General features: G+C 41.5%; 1 protein-coding gene across 1 annotated transcript in view; it reads left to right on the forward strand.

Annotated features, from left to right (window-relative positions):
• The window catches only part of CPXM2 (carboxypeptidase X, M14 family member 2), a 66,996-nt gene that overhangs the window by 25,497 nt on the left and 28,496 nt on the right, over positions 1 to 13,003 (forward strand). Inside the window, exon 4 of the mRNA XM_081863675.1 lies at positions 3,613 to 3,752. Within this exon, the coding sequence (XP_081719801.1) occupies positions 3,613 to 3,752 (140 nt within the window). The remainder of the gene's footprint in view (positions 1 to 3,612; positions 3,753 to 13,003) is intronic.

Here is a 13,003-nt window from a genome sequence, read left to right on the forward strand (position 1 = left end):
GGAGGGGAGCCCATGGTTTGCTTACTTAAGGTTTTTCTTGACATTTATGATAAGACAGAATGCCCCCCAGAATGCAAGTTTTATTAGATAATATCTGCACAAGTGAGGATGGAGAAAATTGGAATATTGTATGGATTTTAACAAAACTGGAACTGTGTGTGAGAGCGAAAGGAACTGAGAGGGAAGGGGGGAAGAAATGATATTCTTTGAAAATATGGAGCAAAATCCCTAACCTCCATTATCCACAAAGGAATGTGTTTGAGATAAATGGCCATAAATGAGCGGCAGGGAGGAAAGGAGTCTACCAGCTGTGAGAGTAAAGGATACAACATTATATATGGATGGGAAAACATCATGAAAAAAATTGTCACACACAGGAAAGAATAAGGATTACAGCTAAAGTTCCTCACTTGAAACTTCATAAATTACCTATTATAACAACATGAATTGAAATCACAAGATTGTAGCTGTTCCCATCTGAATGGAATGGAATGGAATTATTAAAATTTTGGAATGCAGAAAAAATGTAGAAGAATGAACTCATCAACTCTAGTATGTGAGGGGGTCAGTTTAATTAAATTGTATAATTTGACATTTGAATAATTGACATTAATAATTATACTAATTGGATAAAAATGGTACTGTTATAATGAGGCTATTATTAGAATGATATTGGGGAATTATTTTTTTAAATTGCTCTTGGCATGAGATTTAAAGTTTTACAGGTTTTCTGGTTCCAAAGTGTACTCCCATAATAATGGCAATACCAATATAGCTACTGATAAAAACTTCGAGACTCTATGTAGCCCACATATGCTGTAATCAGCTACAGGTGGGTTAACTCCACGTCATGTGGACGTCTCAGTTTTAAGTCACTTTTTAGAATGAGGATCCTCAAATAAAAGCCTACTGAAACATTCACATTCTAGACTTGACCTGTGTGTGGTCAAAATTCATGTGTCTTTTTGAAAGCCATTAGCCACAACACTATCATTTCCCATAGGATAGAGATTTCATCCAGTCTCTGTTCAGCAGTCTCTGTTGCTTCTGACTTCTAGTTTTATCAGTTTCTCTCTCTCTCTCTCTCTATATATATATATATATTAAATCCCATCACTCAGGAGCAGTGTTTAATCCATGGCAGTGTTTAATCATTTGAGTTTATCTGTTTGGCTTTTCCTGTTCAGACATTGCCTATTTTCTGTGATATAACTTTATCTGCAATGGACATGCCCGGTAATGCTAGAGTCCCACTTTTCCTGCTATGTGGCAGCCAGATAACCAGGTGCTAATCTCATAATTCTGATCTCATAATTCATGTGGTGCACCATGACTGACAGTTTGTGTCAATGGGAGGTTTTTTTGCTACTCTTTTCTTTATCCTTTCCATTTAAGATCATTCTGGTCTCAAATCAATCATTTCCAAGTCACTTCAAACTGGGGGGGGGGGGACACGACATTTCTAGATTTTCCATTCCCTTAGGTTTGTCCTTGCCAGTTTTGCCACTTTATGATAGCTACTATTTTAGAAGCTTAGGAAAAGTGTAATAATATTGCCCAAAGAAGAAACCACTCAAACTCATCGCATAAACATGATTACAATGTACAGTAAACTTGTGTACATAAAGGAAACCATCTTTAAGTCTTTCACTGTACAATTGTCAGCAAAATTTAAAATCAAATACACAGCATTTGTAAAAAGAACAAAGAGCCTGGTAGCACATTAAAGGCCAGCAAATGTATTGTGACACCAGCTTTCATGTGCTCCCAGAGCCCACTTAGTCATATGTATGGAGTGTTGTCCCCAGATGCCAGATACCCAATATACGTACAAAGAAGGGAGAGTGAGCCACTGAGTTGGCTGATTAGGAGGACCAGTTGCAGTATGCTGAGAGACATCCTTAGTTCTTCTTTGCTAATTATATTGACGATGACAGCAAGAAACGTGTAATTTTGCTGAGTGTTTGTGGAGCAAAGACATCTGGCTTGATTAGAAGCTTGGTAGCACCTGAAAACCCCTGCATCAAATCATCTGAGGAGCTAATTGGGATTGTTTCAATCATCACAATTCCATGCCATCAGAGACTGTGCAATGCTTTAAACTTCTCACTTTAAGCTTCCTTTAGAACTGTCCTGCCTATTAGAGGAGGATTGTGGTTTTGATGACACCTTGAGCCATGCAGAGATGATGATGATGATGATGATGATGATGATGATGATGATGGTGATGATAATTTATTATTTATACCCTGCCCATCTGGCTGGGTTTCCCCAGCCACTCTGGGCGGCTTCCAACAGAATATTAAAATACAATAGTCTATTAAACATTAAAAGCTTCCCTAAACAGCACTGCCTTCAGATGTCTTCTAAAAGTCTGGTAGTTGTTTTTCTCTTTGACATTTGGTGGGAGGGTGTTCCACAGGGCGGGTGCCACTACCGAGAAGGACCTCTGCTTGGTTCCCTGTAACTTGGCTTCTCGGAATGAGGGAACTGCCAGAAGGCCCTCGGCGCTGGACCTCAGTGTCCGGGCCGAACGATGGGGGTGAAGACGCTCCTTCAGGTATACTGGACCGAGGCCGTTTAGGGCTTTAAAAGTGAGCACCAACACTTTGAATTGTGCCCAAAAATGTACTGGAAGCCAATGTAGGTCTTTCAAGACCGATGTTATGTGGTCTTGGCGGCCTCTCCCAGTCACCAGTCTAGCTATGGCTAGACTGGGATTGTGGGTCAATGAAGAGGTATTTTTTTGGGGGGGGGCAGACTCTAGTTTATTGTTAAGAAAGCTCAGGATATTGCACAATGCATGGTAGCAATAGCTCTGCATGCTTTAGATTTGCAGGGATCCTCTGAGCACTCCAAAGATGCCTAGTTTTTTGCATAATTGTCCAATACAACATTAGATTAAAGAGCTCCAGGTAAACAGAGATGCATCATCCATAGTGCATGATAGCTGCCTGTGCCTCAGCCTTCTTCAACCTGGTGCCCTTTACTATGTGTTGTTGAACTATATCTTCCATCAGCCCCAGCCAGTATGGCCATTGGTCAGGGATGATGGAATTGTAGTCCAAGCCATCTGAAGAATGTATTGACCGGCTTACATAATTCTGTTCTCATTTCTGTTTTGCATCCCACAAATTTATTATTGTTGTTCTGATTCTTTTAAGTCTAAGGGTATAGCATGGGGCTTTTACTCCTAACTCATTAGCCGGAAAAGATAGGCAGAAATGTGTGTCTAGGGAAAGGAGAATTCTTGCAAAAATGTGTATAAAAATGTGTTTATTGGGATAAATTAGCACTAAAACACTGGCAGATTTTAATCAGGATTTTTCTCCCCCCCCCCTTTTTTTAAAAAAGCAAGTTGCTGAGAAAATACAGAAAACTGAATTTAACTTTGAAAAATGTGAGAAAAGGGCAGTTCTAACTCTCCAGTCTTGACAACTATCTTAAACATGGCTCCATGTTCCCAGCCTTGACTTATCAGTCTTGACAAAAAATGAAGTGAGAGTAAACAATATTTTCATGTTCTCATTGTTTGTGTATTTTTTAAAAAAACAACAACAATTCGAAATGTATCTATTCATATTTATAAAGACAGCTTTGCCTTCTTTTCAGGCAGGTGTTAATGAAAATGATTTTTATGATGGTGCTTGGTGTGCAGGACGAAATGATCCATACCAGTGGATTGAAGTCGATGCTCGGAGGCTAACAAAGTTCACAGGAGTTATCACGCAAGGAAGGAATTCTCTCTGGCTGTAAGTGCATGGATTCTTTCTGACTTTCTACAGAAAACCCAGAAATTTGGGTGATAGTTTTGTGCTATATAAAAACAGGGCTGGAGGAGTAATTAGATTTAGAACCTATAAAGGCAAATCTACCACATTCATACTTTCTGGAGCAAGATGCAAATTGAAATACTGCCATCATTCGAAATTCACACTTCTCTGAATGTTGCAATGCAGTTCTCTCACCAAGTAATGTGTACAAAAATCCTTATACTGTATTAAGGTAAGGTTTGCATTAAAATGCATAAAGTGAAAATAACACAGAAAATGCATTGCTTTAGAAAGAATGGCTTTGCAAAAATGTCTGTATTAGGCAAAATTGCAAACAAAAATGTGGATATTAGGAGAAATGAAAATGCTGGTAAATATTCCCAAGGACTTTTTAAATGGGGGTGGGAGTGGGAATCACAAGCTGATGCAGCAATAAACTGAGAGAAACTGAAATTGACAGATTCACAAACCTAATAAAAAGTTAATAGCGTGCATAATAATGATACCAACATAATTAAACACAAGAGAAATAAGCCTTGTTCGTAATGTGCAAGGGAAAGACAATATTTTAAAACAACCAACACTACTTCCCATCATGTACAGAAGTTCCCCAACTCTGGCTTCTGGGATTTGTTAGCAAATGCTCTTGGCAGGTTGCTAAGTTGGGACTGATTATTCTCTTTCACTCATGTTGACTGGAGCTTAACTTGAGAGAAATAGGAAGGACAGACAGGGCTAATTTAGCCTCTTGGCTGGAGATTGCCCACCACTGCTCTGTCTTTTTGGGAAAGTACATTTAATTAATATTAATTAATATTCTGGCAATGTGGTTGTCACCATGATTTTAGGCTGCATTTGCAGTAAGTAAACTTTCATGGGCACCACACAAACACAGCACCTGCACTCATTCACTCACTCACTCACTCAGTCACACACACACACACACACCTCTTTTGCTACTGGCTACAACAGAATGCCTCTTCCAGGTCTTATTTCAGTTGGTGAAGGGCAGAGGAAAGGTGTCTGTGGCTGCATGTGCAACCATGGGCCTCACATTGGTGACCCCTGTAGTGAAGTGCACCACTGCCAGGTGCTTCAAATGGGAGGAAGGCAGTGTTGGCTCCATTGTAGGCATCTGACTTCAGGGCGCTGAACCTTTCCCTGTTGCTGTAGAAAGAGAAGGAGGAGGCAGCAGGAGCGTTCGTAAGCAAAAGAGTAAGTAGAAAGATGGGCAGGGAAGGGCAAGATCTTTCTCCGAACCACTGTTCGATTGGCTGGTGAGTCTGTCCATCTGTTCAGTGGTAAACTGTGCTTACAGTTCACTGAGCCTACCTTTTATGATACAGCTGACTTCACCCTTAGTTAATCGAGTTTGTATACACAGAAAAAAGGATTTCAATTCATGTTTAACTCTTATTCTTCTGCAAACTTTTATCTCACTGCTTTTCGGATGTGGATAATTCAGGCCACACAATGAAGTTCCTACCTGCCATGTATTTATGGAACAAGCCTGGAATCCCAGTAAACAAAAGATCCTGAGTCTGTAGCCAAACTGCTTCTACCAGCCTGCTCTAGGCATGATCATGGCTTGCTTTCCTGTTTTAGAAGGCAGGGACATTTTGCACTACTTGTAGCAATTGGGATGTGGTGTAGTGGTTAAGAGCGGTAGTCTCGTAATCTGGGGAACCGGGTTCGCGTCTCCGCTCCTCCACATGCAGCTGCTGGGTGACCTTGGGCCAGTCACACTTCTTTGAAGTCTCTCAGCCCCACTCACCTCACAGAGTGTTTGTTGTGGGGGAGGAAGGGAAAGGAGAATGTTAGCCGCTTTGAGACTCCTTAAAGGGAGTGAAAGGCGGGATATCAAATCCAAACTCTTCTTCTTCTTCTTTTTGAGAAACATTTTCATAGTGTGGTGTTTGTGTACAATCTTGTGGCTTTTAGGATAAGCCCTCAAGTGCTTAGCACTATCTAGTTAGCATTTGCTAGCAAGCATCACACAGATCTTCCTGACTTTCTGCTAGGCCAAGAATCAGATTACCATTTTCATCTAATGTTATTACTATTAATGCTGTCAATGCACTTTCAAAGCTAGTTGCCTTTGCTGTTGAGTTGAAGAGTCGTGCACTATACCCTTATCTTGTGAGCCTGCTCCAGTGAAACTAAAACAAAGTCAAGAGAAAGGTCTGGATGATATATTCTAACCGTTTCCCCAGAGCAGATGTTGTTGCTTACTGTCAAGCAGAGCTGTTAAGATCTGTCATGTCAGTGCAAGTGGTTATTTATTATGACTCCTGCTCTGGAGCATGAGTACCAAGAAAGCGAAGACATCCATGATATTAAGTGCTCAGAAGTTGTTTGTGTTATCCTTCCACAAGAATTTGTTAGGGTTTGGTAACACAAACATTCCTGGGAATTGGTTATATTTTTTTCTCTGTGCCCAATGGCATTTTAAAAGAGACATTCATCTTATGCAGAGGTGGGGAATGAATGTTTCTCTAGTGCAGGGATAGACCACAACTCCCATCATTCCTGGCATTGACTATGGCTGTCCTGAAGCACCTGGAAGGTGAAGGGGCAGTCACCTAACCTACTTCTCATTGCCAGCTGGTGCAAGAGGATGTGGGAAGAGTGTGCCCTTTGGGTGCTGGAGCCCTTGTGCCCCTAAATACAGATCACCTCAACCAGTGGGGGACTCCTTTTGGTGAGTAAGTGATGAAAGGCATGGATTGGCTCTCTTCAATCTGGGCCAGGGCGGTATTGTTCAGGCAGAAAGCAGAGAGGCTGTTCCTATATCTTCTTTCAGGATAGTTACATTTGTCAATGTTTGGTGCAGATCACCAAGTTAGTGTGCATGGCCCCTTTAGATTTATTTGAAATATGTACAAACCAGGAAATATTTAGAGCTATCATACCACAAAAAAAAAAATAGATTAACCTACATCAAAATGCAGAAAATGTGGTGCTGTGGTCACCAACTCTCAGCCTAACCTACCTCACAGGGTTCTTCGGAGGATAAAACAAGGAGAAGGAGAATGATGTATCCCACCTTGAGCCCCTTGGAAGGAAGTTGGAATATAAGTGTACCAAGAAATAAAACTAAAATTAAAAAACATTTTCTTTCCTTTTTTAAAAAAATCTGACAACAAATTCCTATCAGGGAATAGACTTCTCTTTCTAGGAATGCGACAGAAAGAAAGAAAAATATTTTAGCGTACAATGGAAAGTCCTGGTCATTGGTGCCTTATTTTTCAGGGGAGGCATGTTAAACAGCTCAGGTGCCACTGCACTTAAGGCTCTAGGGCAAAAAGTCACAGAGGAAATCTCTGCCACATGCAGTACCAGAAGGAGGGCCTGCAGAGATGACCATAGTGATTGAGCAGGGAAACAGAGAATCTTGCTCTTAATTACTTTAGGGTTCTGTGTACCAACAACAGAATCCTGAACTTGGTCTGGTGGCATATTGACAGCCAGTGCAGTTTCCTCAGCACCAGTGTCACGTGCTGACAGAAGGCAGCATCAGCCACAAGTGGCATTGCCCAGTTCTGCACTAGCTGCAGCTTCTGGACATAAAGGTAGCCCAACATAGAGTACATAGAAATAATCCATTGTCAAGGTCACCTGTGCATGGGCCACTGTTAGACAAGCTATCTCTTTCCAGGAATGACAAAACAAAAAAATTCCTTCCAGTAGCACCTTAAAGACCAACTAAGTCAGTTCTTGGTATGAGCTTTCGTGTGCATGCACACTTCTTCAGATACCCTGGCAGACCAACACGGCTACCTATCTGTAACTGGAACTATGGAAGGCACCACATTGAGCATGGCAGACCAACATGGCAGACCAACACGGCTACCTATCTGTTTCCAGGAATGGTCATCGCTTGCATATCAGCTGAAGCTGGTAAAAAGCATCTCTAGCCCCTGAGGCCACTTGAGCATACAAGGTAAACAGTGGGTTGTGGATTACTCCCAAACTATGTACTTATCCCTTCAGAGGGAGTGTAACCCCCCTCCAGAATGGGTAATCGGCTTATATACTAGACTGTGGAACCACTCACCTATAGGACCTGTTTCTTGACAGGATTTGGTTTCAGTTTATTGGCCCTCATCCAGCCCACCACACAGTCAAGACACTTTATAACCATAACTCTGCCTCATGTCTTCACTCTAATGTGTGTGTTGGGCCGGGAGGAGCAAAACTATATATTTGGCTGGGGAAAGCAGCTTTGTTTCACATATTATAACTTTCCAAGCATAGATTAGAGCTTTCTTTCCTATTATTGCACCCACCCAAAACATATTTTCTCAGATGCAAGTTGCCGATTTCAGTTTTATTCCAAGTAAGTATGTTTAGCATTGTAGTCTCAATCAAAATACTAATTTAAGATGCTTAAACAAAAACACTTATGGTCTATAGAGTGCTGATTAAAATGAAGCTAATTTAATTCAGACTAATGAACAATAATGGGAAATCTTCCTGATTAGACCTGGAGAATTATGTTGTATGCTGGCTTGCCTTCAACAGCCACATGTCAGGAAACATTTTCCCTGAGATGTAGTTAAATGTCCTGTTAAAACACCATGCCTGACATCCAATTGTTAAAGGAGCTATAAGCCATTTAAGAGGCTATGTTCTGCCTCCATGGTCAGAGGCAGTATTCTTCTGAATACCAGTTTATGAGTTGGGGGGGGGGGGACAACTATTGACATAACACACATACCAGCTGACAGTTTTAATTAAGAGCTGAAACTACTCATCACCACCTATGCTGGGGTTATTACCTAAGTAAGAACAGCTTTTACTGGCCTTGTCTGTGTGGTGCTTTTCCCCTTTAGGGATGTATTTTGTCTGCTTTTCCCCTTTAGGGATGTATTTGTGCAACAGTAGACATAAAGAGGAGAGTGCAAAATATGGTCTGAAGCTCAATATCAAAAAAACTAAGATCATGGCCACTGGCCCCATCACCTCCTGGTATATAGAAGCGGAAAAAATGGAGGCAGTGAGAGATTTTACTTTCTTGGGTTCCATGATCGCTGCAGATGGTGACAGCACTCACAAAATTAAAAGATGCCTGCTTCTTGGGAGAAAAGCAATGACAAACCTAGACAGCATCTTAAAAAGCAGAGACATCACCTTGCCAACAAAGGTCCGTATAGCTAAAGCTATGGTTTTCCCAGTAGTGATGTATGGAAGTAAGAGCTAGACCATAAAGAAGGTTGATGGCTGAAGAATTGATGTTTTTGAATTATGGTTCTGGAGGAGACTCTTGAGAGTCCCATGGACTGCAAGAAGATCAAACCTATCCATTCTTAAGGAAATCAGCCCTGAGTGCTCACTGGAAGGACAGATCGTGAAGCTGAGACTCCAGTACTTTGGCCACCTCATGAGAAGAGAAGACTCCCTGGAAAAGACCCTGATGTTGGGAAAGATGGAGGGCACAAGGAGAAGGGGACGACAGAGGACGAGATGGTTGGACAGTGTTCTCGAAGCTACAAACATGAGTCTGACCAAACTGCGGGAGGCAGTGGAAGACAGGAGTGCCTGGCGTGCTCCATGGGGTCACGAAGAGTTGGACATGACTAAATGACTAAACAACAAGACATAAAGCATTGCTTTATGGGGATGGTGCAGGATCAGGTCAAAGAATGGGCAAGGCATGGGACTGTGCAGTACTGGACTGGCTCTGGCAGTGTGCCTGCACAGCTCCAACCTTGACCCTCCCTTGGTCCTGCCCTGTCCATCCTGCTGTCAGGAGGACATTTGTGCAACCCTTCCCTCCCTTCCCATTGCCAGCCGCTCCTGAGCCTCAGAGATAATTGGACACTTATTGTTTAAATACTGACTACCTGGTTGGCTTTGAGATGAGGTTGTTCTATAGGTTATTCAATGCTGCAACATTGGAAAGAAAACTGGATGCCATCCAAATATTGTACATTATGCAGCTCTTTCTTCCTCCTTTCCTTTCCTTTCCTTTCCTTTCCTTTCCTTTCCTCCTTCTCTCTCTCTCTCTCTCTCTCTCTCTCCTTCCTCCCTTCCCTTCCCTTCTTCTTTCTTTTATTTCTTTCTTCAAATAAATGTGTTTACTTGAAAACTTAAGAAAGTGCATTTAAGAAATTCTATGTGTATGTGTGTGTGTGCGCACGCGCGCGCACTCACACACACACACAGAGTTTCTATTGTCTTTCCAGCAATGGCACTTTGCCAAAGGATAGCTACATTCTTTTATAAGAGGCATTCATTTCCCAGTCAGATACTCAATGCTTGCTGGTGGCTCCACAAAGCTGCTAACAGACATCAATACTGGCCACGTGCCAAAAAGCCTTTCCAGCAGGAGGTTAAACCTGAGGAGGCTGTCTAGAAAAATAAAAAGAACTGGAAATTAAGGTACAAGAAGTCAGAGGTGGAATAATGAAATAACTTTATTATGTTTAAGCTAAAACGTATAAGATGTGGGTTACAACACTTTGGAAACTAGGTAACATGATAAAATGAAAGATACAATAAGTTTTGAAATAAGTTAACAAATTGCTGATGTTTTGTATCACAGAGAACGCAGAGTTAGGAAGATGCGGGGAAGTCCATTAGATGTGCTGGAAAAAAGGATCATGGAAATTTGCAATTTCTCTACTTTATTTTCTATATCTGTCTTTTATTCTTTTTTCTGTATTTCATAAACTTAATAAAAATATTATAAAAAAAAATAGAAAAATAAAAAGAAGGCACCAATGAGAACCAGACATGCAACCTGGCTTCCAGAAATGAATGCATTTTAAACTTGGAAGGGATTACCAACCCTGCCTTGAAGATTTACTAAGTCTCAGGTCTCTAACATGGTGCCCTTGGGCACCATAGTGCCCTGAGGCTCCCTTCTTGGCACTCTAACCATATGTGCCCTTTTTCTTAATTTTATGTGCAACTAGAAAAATAAGTTGAGTGTCCCCTTTGCTTTTTAAAACAACAACAACAAAGCAAAACACAATTGCCCAAGAGGACCAACTTCATTTCAGGCACAAATTTATTTAAATCCCTCGGCCTACAGAGCAAGATGAGCGCGCAACCCCAGAGTCATCCGCGATTGGACCTAACAGTCAGGGCTACCTTTACCTGTACCTTTATACTATAGGGATGCGGGTGGCGCTGTGGTTTAAACCTAGGGCTTGCTGATCAGAAGGTTGGCGGTTCAAATCCCCACACGGGGTGAGCTCCCATTGTTCGGTCCCAGCTCCTGCCAACCTAGCAGTTCAAAAGAATGTCAAAGTGCAAGTAGATAAACAGGTACCACTCAGGCGGGAAGGTAAACAGTGTTTCCATGCGCTGCTCTGGTTTCACCAGAAGCGGCTTAGTCATGCTGGCCACATGACCAGGAAAAACTGTCTGTGGGCAAACGTCGGCTCCCTCGGCCAGTAAAGCGAGATGAGCACCGCAACCCCGGAGTCGTCCGTGACTGGACCTAACGGTCAGGGGTACCTTTAACTTTATACCTTTTTCTTGTCTTTTGGCTGTGCACAGGAGACAACTACCAAATTAAAGTATTAGAGAGAGAAAATCTCAACCTGGTCTTTGAGTTTGATTTGCTTCAAAGCATTCTAGTTGTAAATGTTAGGAAGGTTATGATTAAGGTGAAAGCCTGTTCTTTTGACTATTTAGAATTTCCATTCATTCTTTATGGCTTTGTGTAATGTAATTAAATTGGGTTTCTGTGGCGATGAAAGGTGAATTCTATCTGCAGGTGCTGCATATATTGCGAAGAGCGTTTCCCTGAACTTCCCCAATGAATAATCTCCAATATTGCTATTTGAGACTTGACCCTCTGTTGAAGAGAAACTGCCAATCATGTTGAATTGCATTGAAGTATGAGGTTATGTGGTGATAGGGACAAATCCTTTAAGTACTTTGGGGATTAGAGCTAGTCTGACAAACTCATGAAGGCAGAAGCTTTGCTTGGGTATTCATCTCTGGAAATTCCAACATTGAAACTTCCCATGTTTTCAAATGAAGGCCCTCTTGAGAAGTTATTGTGAGCACACACAGAGGAAGAAGAAGCAGGATCATGACCCCATGCATGCTCATCATAAGGTCTAAAGGCATACAAACTATACAGGTGTGTGTTGTGCCTATGTGATCTGGAACCCTGCCTTTTCTAGGGGGTAGGCCAGTAGTGGATGTGATTGTGTTCGGAATATTGTATCAAGTGCATGACAGCATTTAATGTGTTTGTTTCTTATTTTAAAAATAGCAGCTGTGGGGAAAGGGGGCAACTCTGATGGGAACTGCAGTATGCAGGGAAGGGTATTAGTCCTCCTCTTGTGCATATCCTATGATTCTGAAAACCCTCTCCACCAGAGCTGTTTTCCAGAAGGTATAGGAAGTTGCTGCATTTGACAGCCACAGCACTTGAGGCAACATGGAATTTAATGACTTTCTTGTCAAAGTGCCATGCAAACTGGTCACAGCATGCCTGTGAGTACACCAGACGCCCATCTACTACCGTGACTGCCCAAAACAACTCTTTGAGGATGCAAAACAATAGCAAAGTAGTTCTCCTTTGCCATCTTCCCTGTCATTTGGTAGGCAGAATTATGTAGCCTAACAAGTGTTCAGCCGGCTTTGATGTGAATTTTCCACCGCCTGAGTTCCAGTTGTCTCCCAGTTTGCTTCATTGTCTGAAGTGTGGGTTCTGCAACACCAGAGAGGACTCTTGGGAATGATCATGTCAACAGCACAGGTTCAATCCCTGGGATCTCCTGGTAGGGTGGAAACTCACTGCCAGTCTGTGTGGATATTACTGAGGTAGAGAGACCATTGGTATGACACAGTGTCAGACAGCTCCTTTTGTTCCTATGTACTGAAGCTAAGCCAACTGACAAAAAAGGGACTCAAACGGAAAATAGAACATTATTCGTACCAAGTATCTGAATCAAACAGGATTCCAAATGACCCCAATTGGTCAAATAGCTAAATATTTAAATAATTTTTTTCTTTTTAGATTCAGCTTTTTGTGCAGAATTATGAAAGTTCATGCTTGCACGAAATATATTTGTTTTTTAAGCTTTTAAAAATTCAGATTTGAACTGTCTGTTCTATGTTCAAAAATAGCCTTGATAATGAATTCATTATTCTTATGCAGATGGTTGATTTTCCCTCCTATATTTTTATATAGCCATAAATGGGATGCATAGCCCTAATTTTGCATGCTAAAGGCATATAGTAGTTTTGAAATAATTTAGTTC

The sequence above is a fragment of the Podarcis erhardii genome (assembly GCF_964252035.2).
Source record: "Podarcis erhardii genome assembly, chromosome: 5".
Lineage (NCBI taxonomy): Eukaryota > Metazoa > Chordata > Lepidosauria > Squamata > Lacertidae > Podarcis > Podarcis erhardii.